General features: G+C 40.3%; 2 protein-coding genes across 2 annotated transcripts in view; both read left to right on the top strand.

Annotated features, from left to right (window-relative positions):
* LOC126240775 (serine/threonine-protein phosphatase 6 regulatory ankyrin repeat subunit C-like) overlaps positions 1–15,811 on the top strand; it is an 881,520-nt gene that overhangs the window by 267,905 nt on the left and 597,804 nt on the right. The gene's annotated exons all lie outside the window — the stretch shown is intronic.
* The window catches only part of LOC126240759 (serine/threonine-protein phosphatase 6 regulatory ankyrin repeat subunit B-like), a 381,053-nt gene that overhangs the window by 190,969 nt on the left and 174,273 nt on the right, over positions 1–15,811 (top strand). The window contains exon 12 of the mRNA XM_049947949.1: positions 9,691–9,801. Within this exon, the coding sequence (XP_049803906.1) occupies positions 9,691–9,801 (111 nt within the window). The remainder of the gene's footprint in view (positions 1–9,690; positions 9,802–15,811) is intronic.

Below are 15,811 nucleotides of genomic sequence, written 5' to 3'. Positions count from 1 at the left end.
GGAATCCTCAGAACCTTAGGCCCCCTGCAAAACCTTTCACCTGACTCCATCAACCTCCTGACCCCACCGACACCCCGCACCCCAACCTTCTACCTTCTTCCTAAAATCCACAAACCCAATCATCCCGGCCGCCCCATTGTAGCTGGTTACCAAGCCCCCACAGAACGTATCTCTGCCTACGTAGATCAACACCTTCAACCCATTACATGCAGTCTCCCATCCTTCATCAAAGACACCAACCACTTCCTTGAACGCCTGGAATCCTTACCCAATCTGTTACCCCCGGAAACCATCCTTGTAACCATTGATGCCACTTCCTTATACACAAATATTCCGCACGTCCAGGGCCTCGCTGCGATGGAGCATTTCCTTTCACGCCGATCACCTGCCACCCTACCTAAAACCTCTTTCCTCATTACCTTAGCCAGCTTCATCCTGACCCACAACTTCTTCACTTTTGAAGGCCAGACATACCAACAATTAAAGGGAACAGCCATGGGTACCAGGATGGCCCCCTCGTACGCCAACCTATTCATGGGTCGCTTAGAGGAAGCCTTCTTGGTTACCCAGGTCTGCCAACCCAAAGTTTGGTACAGATTTATTGATGACATCTTCATGATCTGGACTCACAGTGAAAAAGAACTCCAGAATTTCCTCTCCAACCTCAACTCCTTTGGTTCCATCAGATTCACCTGGTCCTACTCCAAATCCCATGCCACTTTCCTTGACGTTGACCTCCACCTGTCCAATGGCCAACTTCACACGTCCGTCCACATCAAACCCACCAACAAGCAACAGTACCTCCATTATGACAGCTGCCACCCATTCCACATCAAACGGTCCCTTCCCTACAGCCTAGGTCTTCGTGGCAAACGAATCTGCTCCAGTCCGGAATCCCTGAAACATTACACCAACAACCTGACAACAGCTTTCGCATCCCGCAACTACCCTCCCGGCCTGGTACAGAAGCAAATAACCAGAGCCACTTCCTCATCCCCTCAAACCCAGAATCCCCCACAGAAGAACCACAAAAGTGCCCCACTTGTGACAGGATACTTTCCGGGACTGGACCAGACTCTGAATGTGGCTCTCCAGCAGGGATACGACTTCCTCAAATCCTGCCCTGAAATGAGATCCATCCTTCATGAAATCCTCCCCACTCCGCCAAGAGTGTCTTTCCGCCGTCCACCTAACCTTCGTAACCTGTTAGTTCATCCCTATGAAATCCCCAAACCACCTTCCCTACCCTCTGGTTCCTATCCTTGTAACCGCCCCCGGTGCAAAACCTGTCCCATGCACCCTCCCACCACCACCTACTCCAGTCCTGTAACCCGGAAGGTGTACACGATCAAAGGCAGAGCTACGTGTGAAAGCACCCACGTGATTTACCAACTGACCTGCCTACACTGTGATGCATTCTATGTGGGAATGACCAGCAACAAACTGTCCATTCGCATGAATGGACACAGGCAGACAGTGTTTGTTGGTAATGAGGATCACCCGGTGGCTAAACATGCCTTGGTGCACAGCCAGCACATCTTGGCACAGTGTTACACTGTCCGGGTTATCTGGATACTTCCCACCAACACCAACCTATCCGAACTCCGGAGATGGGAACTTGCCCTTCAGTATATCCTCTCTTCTCGTTATCCGCCAGGCCTCAATCTCCGCTAATTTCCAGTTGCCGCCACTCATACCTCACCTGTCTCTCAACAACTTCTTTGCCTCTACTCTTCCACCTCGACTGACATCTCTGCCCAAACTCTTTGTCTTTAAATATGTCTGCTTGTGTCTGTATGTGTGGATGGATATGTGTGTGTGTGCGAGTGTATACCTGTCCTTTTTTCCCCCTAAGGTAAGTCTTTCCGCTCCCGGGATTGGAATGACTCCTTACCCTCTCCCTTAAAACCCACATCCTTTCGTCTTTCCCTCTCCTTCCCTCTTTCCTGATGAGGCAACAGTTTGTTGCGAAAGCTTGAATTTTGTGTGTATATTTGTGTTTGTTTGTGTGTCTATCGACCTGCCAGCGCTTTTGTTTGGTAAGTTTCATCATCTTTCTTTTTAGATATATATTTTTTCCACGTGGAATGTTTCCCTCTGTTATATATATATATATATATATATATATATATATATATATATATATATATATATATATATATATATATATATATATATATATATATCTAAAAAGAAAGATGATGAGACTTACCAAACAAAAGCGCTGGCAGGTCGATAGACACACAAACAAACACAAATATACACACAAAATTCAAGCTTTCGCAACAAACTGTTGCCTCATCAGGAAAGAGGGAAGGAGAGGGAAAGACGAAAGGATGTGGGTTTTAAGGGAGAGGGTAAGGAGTCATTCCAATCCCGGGAGCGGAAAGACTTACCTTAGGGGGAAAAAAGGACAGGTATACACTCGCACACACACACATATCCATCCACACATACAGACACAAGCAGACATATTTAAAGACAATAAATATGTCTGCTTGTGTCTGTATGTGTGGATGGATATGTGTGTGTGTGCGAGTGTATACCTGTCCTTTTTTCCCCCTAAGGTAAGTCTTTCCGCTCCCGGGATTGGAATGACTCCTTACCCTCTCCCTTAAAACCCACATCCTTTCGTCTTTCCCTCTCCTTCCCTCTTTCCTGATGAGGCAACAGTTTGTTGCGAAAGCTTGAATTTTGTGTGTATATTTGTGTTTGTTTGTGTGTCTATCGACCTGCCAGCGCTTTTGTTTGGTAAGTCTCATCATCTTTCTTTTTAGATATATTTTTTCCACGTGGAATGTTTCCCTCTGTTATATATATATATATATATATATATATATATATATATATATATATATATATATATATATATATATATATATATTGGTACAGGAAGATGTAGACATCCCAAGAATGGGGGTTATAGTGGAGAGAAGAGGCCCATTGACTATGTATAGTGACTGGTTTGGGGTTGTTTAAGGGAACTTTTTAGTCACTGATTGGTATAATGGAGCCATTACTGCAACATAATTCTGATAGGAATCATGCTTTGTCTCCTAGGCTGCAACTTCTTTTTACTGCTATGTAGCTGGGGTTCTCGGTAATATTTATTTATTTATTTATTTATTTCTTACACCATGGATCCAACTGTGACAATTTCACATGGATGTAGTGTGTGTCAATTTTTACATTGTCAATTACAAGTACTTGTACACTATGTTTACAGGTAAAGAATATAAAGTTACTTAACCACTACAATGATCCATAACACAATATAATGGAATGAGAATCCTTAGACCTACAGATTACAGGTATAAAACAAAGTAAATTAAACCTGAAAAGGTCATATAACCCAGACTGTTAAATATAAGCAGTTAACACTAGAAGAGTTACATATGTGACAAGAATGTTCAGCTTAATGTTCAATTTATATGATAATACATCTTATTTTAAGGCCGTTTCTCACTGTGTTTCATAAACTCTTCCAAACTGTAAAATGACATGGCTAAAAGAAATTGCCTCAGAAGCTCTTTAAATGTAGATTTGTTGGCAATTTCACATTTGATTTCTGGAGGAAGAGCATTAAATATCTTTATACCAGAGGACTGTACACCCTTCTGCACAATCTTCAAATTTTTACCTTCAGTGTGGAAATCATGTTTCCTCCTTGTGTTATACTGATGGTATTCACTGTTACATTTGTATAAATCAGTGTTTTTACTTATGAAACACATAAGTGAGTATATATATTGAGAAGTAGTTGTAAGAATTCCCAGATTCCGGAATAGGCTTCTGCAGCTGCATCTAGGATCTACACCAGACATCACTCTTACAACACGCTTCTGAGCAATGAATATTTTCTTTGCAAGAGGTTGATTTCCCCAGAAAATAATTCCATATGCCATCAAAGAATGGAAGTAACCATAGTATGCAGCTTTTTTAATGCTTAAGTTTGCACTGACAGAGATGATTCGCATTGCAAAAACTGAAGAGCTGAGTCTCTTGTAAAGATCTAAAATGTGATGGGACCAGTTTACTCTACAGTCAATCTTCACGCCTAGAAACTTTGTTACTTCCACTCTTTCTATGACCTGTGTGGCATATTTAACAGTCATTTCTTCCTCAGTTTTGGCAGTTGGGGTGAACTGAATATAATTAGTCTTACTCAGGTTAAGTGAAAGACCATTTGCAGTAAACCATTTCATTAAATCTATAAGAATAGTATTAACAGACTCTTGAACATTTTCACATTTAAGACCATTAACCATTATGTTAGTATCATCTGCAAAGATGGTAAAATTGCACTGAATCATTGAAGAATAAGGTAAATCATTTATAAATAACAGGAACAGTAAAGGACCAAGAATAGAGCCCTGTGGAACTCCACAATTTATGTCTCTCCATTCCGATGAAATCATTCCACCACACAAATTGTCTGACTTATCTAAGACTACTTTCTGTTTCCTCTCTGTCAGGTATGACTGAAGCCAGTTATTTGCTACACCACTTATTCCTAGATGGTCTGCCTTCAGTAACAGTATTTGGTGGTTCACAGTGTCAAAGGCTTTACATAAATCACAAAATAACCCTGTTGTCACCATTTTCTCATTTAGAGATTCCAAAACCTTATCTATAAAAGCATATATTGCTTGTTCAGTTGACAGACCTTTCCGGAAACCAAACTGATGTTTGCTGAGAATATTGAATTTATGTAGGTGTTCTAAAATTCTAGAATACGTGAGCTTTTCTAGTACCTTTGAAAACACAGACAGGAGAGATATTGGTCTGAAATTTTTAACATCAGTTTTCTCCCCTTTCTTAAAGAGAGGCTTCACGATAGCATACTTTAGTCTATCAGGAACAATTCCTTGCTGCAAAGAGGCATTGAAAATATGACACAGTATATTGCTTACAGAAGTACAACACTGCTTTAACAATTTGCTAGAAATATTGTCTACTCCACAGGAGTTCTTGGTTTTCATGGAGGCAATTGTTCTTTCAATTTCTGATACTGTAACAGGTCTAATATGCATTTGGATGATTTTGTTAGGGAAAGCATTTCGCAAAAAGGTCAGGGCATCATTCACAGAACCCTTGCAGCCTATTTGCTCAGACACTGACAGGAAGTGTTTATTAAAGATTTCAGCTATGATCTCAGGATTTTGCACAAGATTCCCTTCATGTTTGATTATGAAGTTTTCTACAGCTCTTTTTTTATTGTTCCCTGTCTCCTTGTTAACTATTTGCCAGACAGTCTTCATTTTATTATTGGAGTTATCAATTTCTTTTACATAATACAGTGCTTTTGATGTCTGAATAACTTTCTTTAGGATTTTACAATACATGTTATAATGGCTGATTAATTCTCTGTCCCTTGACCCTCTGGTTGCAACATAAAGTTCTCTCTTATATTTACATGACACTCGAATACCCTTTGTGATCCATGGCTTCTTTAAGGACGAGGAAATATTGTTCCTAACAAACTTTTTAGGAAAAGCTTCTTCAAAGTGGGATAGGAATTCATTTATGAATATGTTGAACTTAGTATCAACATCATCTACTCTGCGAACTGAATTCCAATCTTCATGCTGCAGCTTATGGTTAAAAAATTCCAGGGTCTCTTTGTTCATAAGTCTGATTGCCTTCCAGGATGGGACTGCTTTCTTGACAGGTCTGTAGTCATGTAGAGTGAGGAGCTGTCCATCATGGTCTGATATGCCATTTACTATTGCAGTGACAGTGAAGTTCTGGTATAAATTTACATCTAAAAATATATTGTCTATCAGAGATTGACAGTCAGGTGTGATCCTAGTAGGAAAGTCAACCACTGATGTAAGATTGTAGGAACTCAACAAATTCTGGAGCTCTACTTTGTTGTTGCATTCCATTGCGAAGTTGACATTAAAGTCCCCAAGTAAGATAATGTCATTATTTTTAGAAAATAAGGTTGATAGTAACAATTCTAACTGAACCATAAAGACTGTGAAATTGGTTCCTGGTGCCCTGTACACTGTAACTACTATTAATTTGGAACTGTTTAATGTCACTTCTATTGCACACACTTCAAACTGTTGGTCACTGCAATATTTCCTTACATCTACAGATCTAAAAGTTAAATTATTCTTAATGAAAATTACTACTCCACCTTTTCTCATGCTATCTCTACAGTAGTAGGTGGCAAGGCTATAACTGTCTATATGTAACATTTCAATTCCTTCTGTAATATGGTGTTCTGAGAAACATAAGATCTGAGCATTGTTCATAAAGTTTTTGTTATTTATGTTAACTTCTAATTGATCTAGTTTGCTTCTTATTCCCCTTATGTTTTGATGAAAAATGGAGAAGTTGTTTGGATTATTACCTATTTTGGTGGTTTCTTCTTTCTCGTGCCTGTGGTTAAAAAATCCTTCAGATGAGGAGGACACACAACTTTACGTTTACCTCCTATTCTCTGTGATGATGTCGATTTTTCTTCAGTAGATGCTTCCTTCTTTACTGAAGATGATGAAACTGATGACTTGCTTGTTGATTTACCTTGAGCTGATGCTGTCAATTCCCTTGGAGATGATGAAGCTATTGACTTGCTTGCAGGTGGGGATAAGATTGCTGTTGCTGTAGGCTCCAGGGGTTGTACTGCTGTTGCAGCTGGTGTTTCTGCTGGCAGTGATATTTTTGACGAACTGCATGTAGGCAGGTGCACAAGTGGTGTTGCTGTAGGTTCACAGAGTGGAAATGCTGCCTTTTCTTCTTCTGCAGTACATGTAACCATTGAGTTATCTCTGTTTGGTGAAGAAACAGAATCATCTGAGCATCTAGGTACTGAAACTTCTGATCCATTCATTTTCTTCGTTTTTGTTATTAAGCATACTGGCAGAGGGATTACAGCACGACCTTCCACTGTGTTGCAGTTAATAGAATTTAACAATTGTTTGCACATAGCTTCCTTTCCCTGTGTGTTCCTGTGCATACCATGCTTTGTAAAGTGAACTCTCTCCATGCTGTTTGCGTCAATAAAGGTAGCCTGTGGGAAACTGCAGCAGAGTTTTCTTATTTTCCTGTTGACTTTGTTAATTTCTAGGTTAACACACGAGCTACTTATTAAGTCATGCCTATGTGGAACACTAAGCACGAAAACTTTTATATGTGAGAGTTTTTCCAAAGTTTCTTTGAGTGCTCTTGTTGCATGATGGCTTTCATTACGATAAACATCGTTTGCACCACCTATTATGACACAGACAGAGGAATTTTTTGTTAGCTTTTCACAGTTTTTCACAATCTCGCCAAGAGGTGCACCTGATTTCACAACACTAGTAATTTTGTAGCGAGATTGCATAGCTATCATTATACTGGCTACTCCTTTGGCATGGCTATCTCCTAATATACATATTTCACTTTTATTTGGCACTGGATTGACATTAAGTTTCTTCCCTGTAGATTTATAAGTTAAACTCACTTTTTTGAGGTTGCTGTTTTCATCATTGGCAGACTTAAACATCACACTCGCAGCATTTAATTGTTCAGTAGGCCTGTATAATAACAGCTTGCTGCACTTGTTAGTATTTGCCGAGAATAATGTTAACATAGGTTCATGATGTTTTGAATGGATCGTTTCTATAGGATTAGGGAAACGATTACAAATAACACTTTCTTCCGAGTTTCTTCTTTTTTCAAAAGAACTTACCACTTTTTCAATGTCGAGGACGTATTTTCTTGCATTCTGTAAATCCTGTTTCAAACAATCTTCAACAGATTCATTGTGACCATTTAAAAATTTCGTGAGAGCAGTTACTTGTGGATCACACTGCGCCTGGCCACAACAACATGAGTGATTTGTCGTATTTATTTTACACAAACACGATGAGTGAATCCACTTATTAATCACTGGACACAATCTGATACCTTCTATAACCTCTTCATTGCACAATACGCAATTTATATCAATAATACTACTAAATTTCGCGGAGCAGTTTACTATAACGTCTATACTCGCCGCCATCTTAGCTACCTTAATATCCATCATACCATTGCTGGAAAGGCTTTTAGCAGAGTGATAAGCACTTTAATTGCCTTAATGACATGCTATGTGTCCATGCCATGGAACTAAGAAAATGTGTCAAGGAACAAAAGAGAATTCTGAATGTCATTGGAACCATAGATTGTGTACATATGCCCACATTTTGTCCTTCTCAAGTAGAAGCAGAACTATGTAGAAATTACAAGATTTTCTTTTCTGTCAGTACAAAAATCACCTGTGCTGCTAATATGAAGATTTTGAATGTGGTAAGCTGTTGGCTGGGTTCCTTGCATGATGCATGCATGTGGGACAATAGTAGAATTACTGCAGAATTTGAAAGGGGACAATATGATGGGTAGCTTGTTGGACAGAGTAGATATGTTGTCTCCACAAATCATAAGAGTCCTGTATTGTGACACCACATAGGAACTGAAGGGGGCTACAACAGAGCCAATATTGCTACCAGATGTGTAATAGTTCGTAAATCCTGTTTTGGAAGAAACATTTCCAAATTCCTACTAAGACAATGTGATATAAACAAGAAAAGTGTAGGAATGTTATTGTGGCTGCTGGAGTTCTGCAAAACTTTGGAATAGAAGTTGGAGATGTGTTTCACCCTGATGCTGCGGAGGTGCATGACATCAGTCAATATGCATTTCAGCCAGAGGCAGATGCCATAGGCTGAGCTGTCAGAAAGTCTGTTGTATTTAATTATTTTAATTAAAATTGTACCCAATTTTCTAGTAAAACAGCAATTTAGTGTAAAGACTTTTCCTTCCTAACTGAATAAATAGGGCACTGGATTGTCATTACTGCAGTGAAATGTGACCCATTTTATTTAATTTTGTAGTTATCTTTCACTCTCTCTCTTTCCTTTTTCCTTTCAATTATGGATTAAAATTTTCATTTTGTTTCTTATTTGAGTACACAATGTTGTACATTAAAGATGTTTAGATTATTTCTGAGAAAAACAAAATGTCTGCTTTTATAATTTTGCTAATACAAATTAAATATTAGAATGGGGTAGCTGGAAAAAATAGGTGTATTGTGCAGACATAATGAACACATATATTATGTTATGTGAAAAACAAGAACATATCAACTGTTGGAAAAAATATCAAGCAAACAAAGTATGTTTTATATATGTAAAACACATTCATACTTATCACAAAACCCCAGATTTCTCAAACACTTTGCCTGAAGAACCAGAACCTGACGTTTGCTCCATTGAATTCCTCCACTTATTCAGAAACTTCTGTTCTAAGGCTGTGCTCCCATGTTTTCAATACACATATATTATTTTCCTATCTTGGACAATTATTTTCCTATCTTGGACAGTGTGAAGCAATGAAGCTCAAACCGTGTCAAGAAATCGCCCTGTACTGAAAAAACAGATTAGTTATTTCTAAGAAGTCAATCAACACTAACAAAAGTACTAGATACCATAGTTTTCATAATGATTTTGAATGAAAACATGAGGTTCACAATACTGCAAAAAACATGCTTTGGGATCTTGAAGTCCTGGAAACAATTGTAGTCATAAACAGAAACTCTTAGAACTATCATAGAAAAGTTTATGAATTTGTAAGTGCAGTAATGCTACATGAGTTCTTTAATCTTTATTTTATTTTATATTATTTTATATTAGTTGCTTACACATTGGTGTTCTATTGCAGGGAATAATACAGCTCACAAGAAAGATTATAGAAGCTGGAGCCCGAGTGGACAAGACTGACCATAATGGCAGAACACCACTACGTTATGCGGCAAGGGCAGGAAATTATAAGGTATAAAATTATAAAATTCTGATGCTCTGCAATATTGAACTAAGAGGCAGGTTCAACCAGACAGACTAATGGGTCTCCTGTATGTTAAATATTTGTTGTTGGGATGGCAGTAGACAGCCAGATATTTCCCAAATGAAATTGTCTTTGGTATACTCTCTGGTGCCATTAATAACCAGACTTCCTAATCAATTGTTTACATTTAGCTGTAATTTAACATAGGTACATTTTTCCTTCATGATCACACTTATACTCCCTTAGGAGGATTATACCAAATTATAGAAATGACCTACAGCTTTTTTTCCCCTCCGCTGCCATCATGAACAGTGATACAGTAATTTTGTGCAGTTTGGTCTAAGAGTAATTTTGTGCAGTTTGGTCTAAGAGTCATTCACTGATGTAACACATTTCTGTGATGTGAAGTTGGGGTGAAATCTGTACTCTGATTTAGCCATTCAATTGGATTGGAAGTCAGTCTGTTGAAATATTCATTTGTTTTATGTAGATAGTTATTGTTCTATTCAAAAACAAATGTAGAGCTTTAAATTATTACTGTAGCAGGAGTAACAGACAAGCACTAAATATTGATTGAGAGGCTTCTATAATTATGGATCAAGAAAGTGAAATCCAGTGAACCAAGTTCACTTGGCTTGTGCGTGAGGTTGGGGGGAATGTTTATCAACAAGCTGGGTGGCTGATTGTGCAGTGTGCTGTGGTCATGTCATGCGCGCGACTGTCATTAAAAGCACTGTTTGTAACACAAGGCACTGGACACGTGTCGAGGGTACAGAGTCTACCAGACGTGAATCCTCACACGCAATTAATGTATTTGATGAGTGTCCGAGCTGGTGTCGGCTGGAGAAGATCAATTAGGTGGCGGAACTGTGGACTGTAGTTTTAGCAGTGAGTTACAAGCTGCGACGAGCTCATTGTAGGTGTGTGTGATGTGTTCCTTCAACTCGTTATTGTCCCAGCAGAGTTGTGCCACCAAGTCAAATTCTGACAGTACATTAGTTATGCAGGTCACAATGTCGCCCGCGAGGGTGGAGCACTCACGTACTAACTTACATGTCATGAGAGAAGCAAAGCAGGGAACATAAGTGCTGGAGCACAGTATCTCAGAGTTAGAGGTATGGTGTAGCACTGAGTCCTGAACTACATTCGGAGAGAGTTTGTAATGGGACAAAAAATCCATAACCACGAATTGGTTCATCAATGTCAGCAATGTACAAATTCCACGGGAAACACTAATAATGATATAGGTGCACCGTAACTTTGTCAGAGCCTGAGGTTTGCAATGTTGATGATTTGACAGCTCTTAGAAGTGACCTCGTCAGTGAAAAAACAGGGGGAGCCATTGATATAGGTATGATAAACACGTCAGCATCAGTGTCGACTAGGAAAGTGAGCTGTGACGAAATGTCAGTCACGTACAAATGATGACTCAGCAGGGCGGATGAGTGGATGGAGTGCAATGTATGAGGATGCCCATGAGGTTCCGCACAGGACTCAGCATCTTTTAGGTCCTGCAGTTTGCGTTTGGGTGCAGGCAAGGTAACTGGCACTTCTTAGCATCCTCACCAAAAACCTTGTGGTACCAGCAATACGAATGAGCCAGATGTGGTGGTGGTGGTGGTGGTGGTGGTGGTGGTGGTGGTGGTGGTGGTGACTGTGGCAGTGGAGGACGCTCGTCAATATCGATTTGTTCTGGCATGTATAACGGCACGTATGGTGTGTGGGCAATCCTGGAGTGCTCGGATGGTGGAGAGAGTGAGTGGATGCTGCCACGTGATGTAGAAGGTGTGGAGGTGGAGCGAGCCATGCCTCTGCCAGCAGGCAGCAAGTAAGCAGGAGCAATTCTGCCAACTAGCGGTGAGTGGTGAGCATTCTCGTAGCAATGGATGCAGTTGGTCTGCGATGCGGAGACGAGAGCTGATTGACTCGAAGAAGTGCGGTAGCAGGTGAATCTATAGGTCAGTAGGCAGCTTGGCAGACCACACCGCCCACAGAGTGAGGTCCGGCATGGTATGCTCACTCACAAGTAACCAAAGCTGGCGCCAGAGTTCTTATGGGATTCAGTCCCCTAGGTGTTTCCCGTACAAGATTTTGATGATTAATTCTTGTGGTGAGCAGGCGAGTGATTCAGTGATCGTCTTCTTTGCGAACTCATATTTTGGTGGAGGTGGTGGCGAGAGTAGTAGATCGCAATTTAAGTCTGAATGATCATGGAGGTGTATGACAAAACACAAGAATTTAGAGTTGTTATCGGACACATGATGCAACTCGAAAGGTGCAAACCATGACACTGGGTTGTCCTCGTAAAAAGGTGGCAGCTTCAGCAGACGACTTGGAGGCGGGGACAAAGGCGGCATCGGTGTCTCTTGGAAAACTGTCTGGTCCATGATGGCTATACAGCAGGCCGCCACAGTAGGTGTGGGTATGTTTCTTGTGGAAACGTTCGTAGCAACCGCGGGTTGCATTGTCCTTGATGTGTCGCAAAAATACCACGCGGCTGTCACGATCGGCACCGTGGGAACGGGCGGTTGCGCGCTAAGCATTGGGGTCTCATAAACTGCACCGTAGGCTACAGGCATTGATTTGAATTGACCCATCTCATAAATAATGTGGACGGCCAGAGCGGCAGACACAAGCAGTGCTGTGGGAGAGGGGAGCGGCAGAGTGGCCGGAACCAGGGCCCCCTGTGAATGCGGGTGGTGATGGGTGGTTGTTGGGGGAGGCGGCATTGGTATCTGGTATGACCAAAGGTTTGAGTTCTTCGCGCACGTTGAAGATGTCGAAAATTTGAGCAACTGGTATGAGGGGTGAGTACGGAGAGTTTTATGCACTAAAATGTCCTTGATTAGTTTACAGATGAGGCAAAACCGGACCAGGTCGCGGTTGAAAGTGGCCGGGTGCGTTTTGCGGTAATGGCGGCGCTGCACATGGCACCACAGTAACTGTCGTTGTGGCCCGTTGTTAAACAAAGTACGTGTGCAAATGTAGTTCACTTTGAGCATTATACGATTGATCGTTAGGTACAGAGTTCTGAATATTGTTCACTTCAAAATTCACACGTTGGCGAGAGTGGTCCAGCAATACGAAACCTGAGTCCATTATTTATGTTAGTGGTGTAGCATTCGACCGTTGTAGAGTGACAAAGATTGAGGTTAATGTGACTGAAGATTGTGAATCACTGTGAATGAATATAGAACCGGTCAATGGCAAAGGAATGAAGAGGTCCGGCGATCGTTCTTGAGCTTCCAGATCTTCAAAGAAAGTGTTCAGTGAGGCAGCCTTGGCAGCGTGCACATAACATGTTGATGCTATAACACCCGGTGCGGTAGTTTCGGAAGACGTGCAAACTTCAGGGTCACCAGTACGGGAATGTGATCCATGTGAGGTATACCAAACAAACTGTCCCACAAATATCTGCACATAAAAATATGTTTCCACAGTAGTCATACACATGTACACAGCAAGAGACATAAAAACAGACTGTTAAAATTACATGGTGGCTTGAATGTCTGATCTTGGTCAAAGATCATGTTGTTCATGGTTGTTATGACCTATTGAATCCACAAAAGTACTCATCAGAATGAGTAAGCTCAGCAAGCATGCAGTACATGTTCATTACGTCCACCTTGTTGATGTACCACCTCTGTGATGTTTCTGACCACCCTGTGACACACAAATTCTGTGGTTCCCTGGAAAAAAAGTCGTGAGAGCCAGTAGCAGTTGTATTAGATTGGTAGACTATCTCCTTCAAATGTCTCCACAAGAAATAATTACAGGATTAATTTCCTGTCTGTGTGACTGCCATATTGAACCACCTCAAAAATGTTCTGGATGTTGATGGGACATGGTATCCAAAATGTTCGTGTTGGAAATCCAGAATAACATTTGATGTATGAGGGAAAGCTCCATCTTGTTTGAACCATTGTGTCTCCATTGGTAATGCTGTTGCATTAAATTGCAAAAAAACGATACTGCAACAGGTTCATGTAGCAGGCCCAGTGATTCTATGGTTGGAACTGGCAACCTGTACACTTACTTTTCACCATAATATTCAATCTTGTGTACAACATTAGGAGTTTCTTATGTCCAGAATCTGATGTTGTGCCTATTGAAGCTACTGTTCAGTAGGATGTACACCGAATCCGAAAACCATGTATCATGAATAACGGCACCATCAGTTGCAAGACCTAAGGTCACAAACTGTAATCACTCTCCCGTGTGATTTTCTGTCAGTTTGTGCAACACTCTCATTTTGTGAGCAAATAATTTCAGGTCAGCATGAAGTGTTCTCTAAAGACAATGATGTGGTATGCCCAATTTGGCTGAAGTTCACCTCATGGTTTTCCTGGGACTTCATGTTGAAGCCACTATCATAGCCTTAATATTTTCTGGAATATGGACTAGGTTGGCATGAGGTCGCTTTTGATATGAAATACTACTGTCAGTTTCAGATTTTGTGGTTAATATATGCACTATCTCTCTGAAGGGGACCCACCTCATATGAAAATGAACACAAAAATGTTGCTGAGTCTCTCTACATCTTTGTTCTCAGAAGAAACAACACATTTCTGTTCCAGCACCAACTGGTCTTTTCCTGACATTTTTTCTAAACTGAAGTTGTGGTGACATACATATGTGACACTGACAAGTGATGTCTTCTGGTGAACCAAGGGTGAACAATGGCTAATCGTCACAACATTCTAACATTCCCAATTTGCGAATAGAATATTTATGAGACAATATCAGAGTATGACTTCTCACACGTGGCTCCATATACTTGATTGATGAGACAACAGCATGTAAAACTGGGATGAATATAGCTTACTAAACAGATTTATTACAAATCATCAACCAAATCGACCACCCCATGGTGATGAAGCAAGCTAGGATAATTTTACTTCTCCTCTTGTTTTGTCATCTGCCTCCTTAAATTCATTTTTCACTTTTAACTAATTATCATTAACATACATGAATATAATATTTTCATAAAAGAGAAAGATTGGAACCTTAGTTTCAAAGAATATAACACCAGATCTAATTTTGTGCTTAGATTTATGTATGCAAATGATTTCCTAATTTATCAAGATTTTAAACATGGCTGTCATCATTTACCATTCCTAATTTATTTTTACTATTCCTAGTTAGTATCTTTTGTTATAGGGTGAAATCAGTACTTGTTTCGTAACTTAAATTCTATTGTTGACATATAAACAAATATAAATTCCGTACTAATTACAAACATTTGAAGGAACAACTAGTAGTATTATTGTTGTGTACATAGTTCCGCGTAGTCAGCGCGTACACAACTTTCCCACTAGAGCGCACCCCGCTAAGCACAACAGCACAGGCGCAGCGCTCGTCCATCTCCGCACTACGAGATGGCGCTGTCTTAGAGACGGACCAAATTCTGCTTCCGCCGATCCGCGTATTAATATGTCACGCAGCCAATGAGATTGCTGTTAACGTAGAACCTTTTCTCCTCGTGGATCACACTCGCACAGCGATACCTGAACATGCGAGGTATTATAACTAGTGTACAGACCTCCGATTAGTCAGTCTGCATTAGTCTGCACCAGTCTGCATTTGTCTGTACCAGTCTATAGTCAAGTTTCAGTGTGCGCCTAGTAAGATTATCATATTCCTGTACATAGCCATGAAGAGAAATGTATAGACACTTTGTCAAGTATCAGAGATATGTGAGAATAAGATTAACGTACCAAGACGAAAGAAACTTCAGATTGTCAATTGTAAACAGCATCCAGAATCAAGTTACATAATATCTATGCCTTTTTATTATTTTAATAAATGTGTGTGTTGGTCACTGTCAATCTGCTACTCTAAGCATACAAGTGGCATTTCTATCATCTGACCTAGCGGCAGAAGATAAACATGCCACAATAAGACCACGAGACATATTGTTGACACTCGCTTACTTCGTTAGAGTAACAAGTCAAATAATCTGATGGTGTGTGTACCGAAGGTCTTACAGTACGCACAC

This window comes from Schistocerca nitens, chromosome 1, assembly GCF_023898315.1.
Source record: "Schistocerca nitens isolate TAMUIC-IGC-003100 chromosome 1, iqSchNite1.1, whole genome shotgun sequence".
NCBI classification, from domain to species: domain Eukaryota; kingdom Metazoa; phylum Arthropoda; class Insecta; order Orthoptera; family Acrididae; genus Schistocerca; species Schistocerca nitens.
Note: the sequence above shows the minus strand (reverse complement) of the source record. Positions and strands in the feature narration are given on the sequence as shown.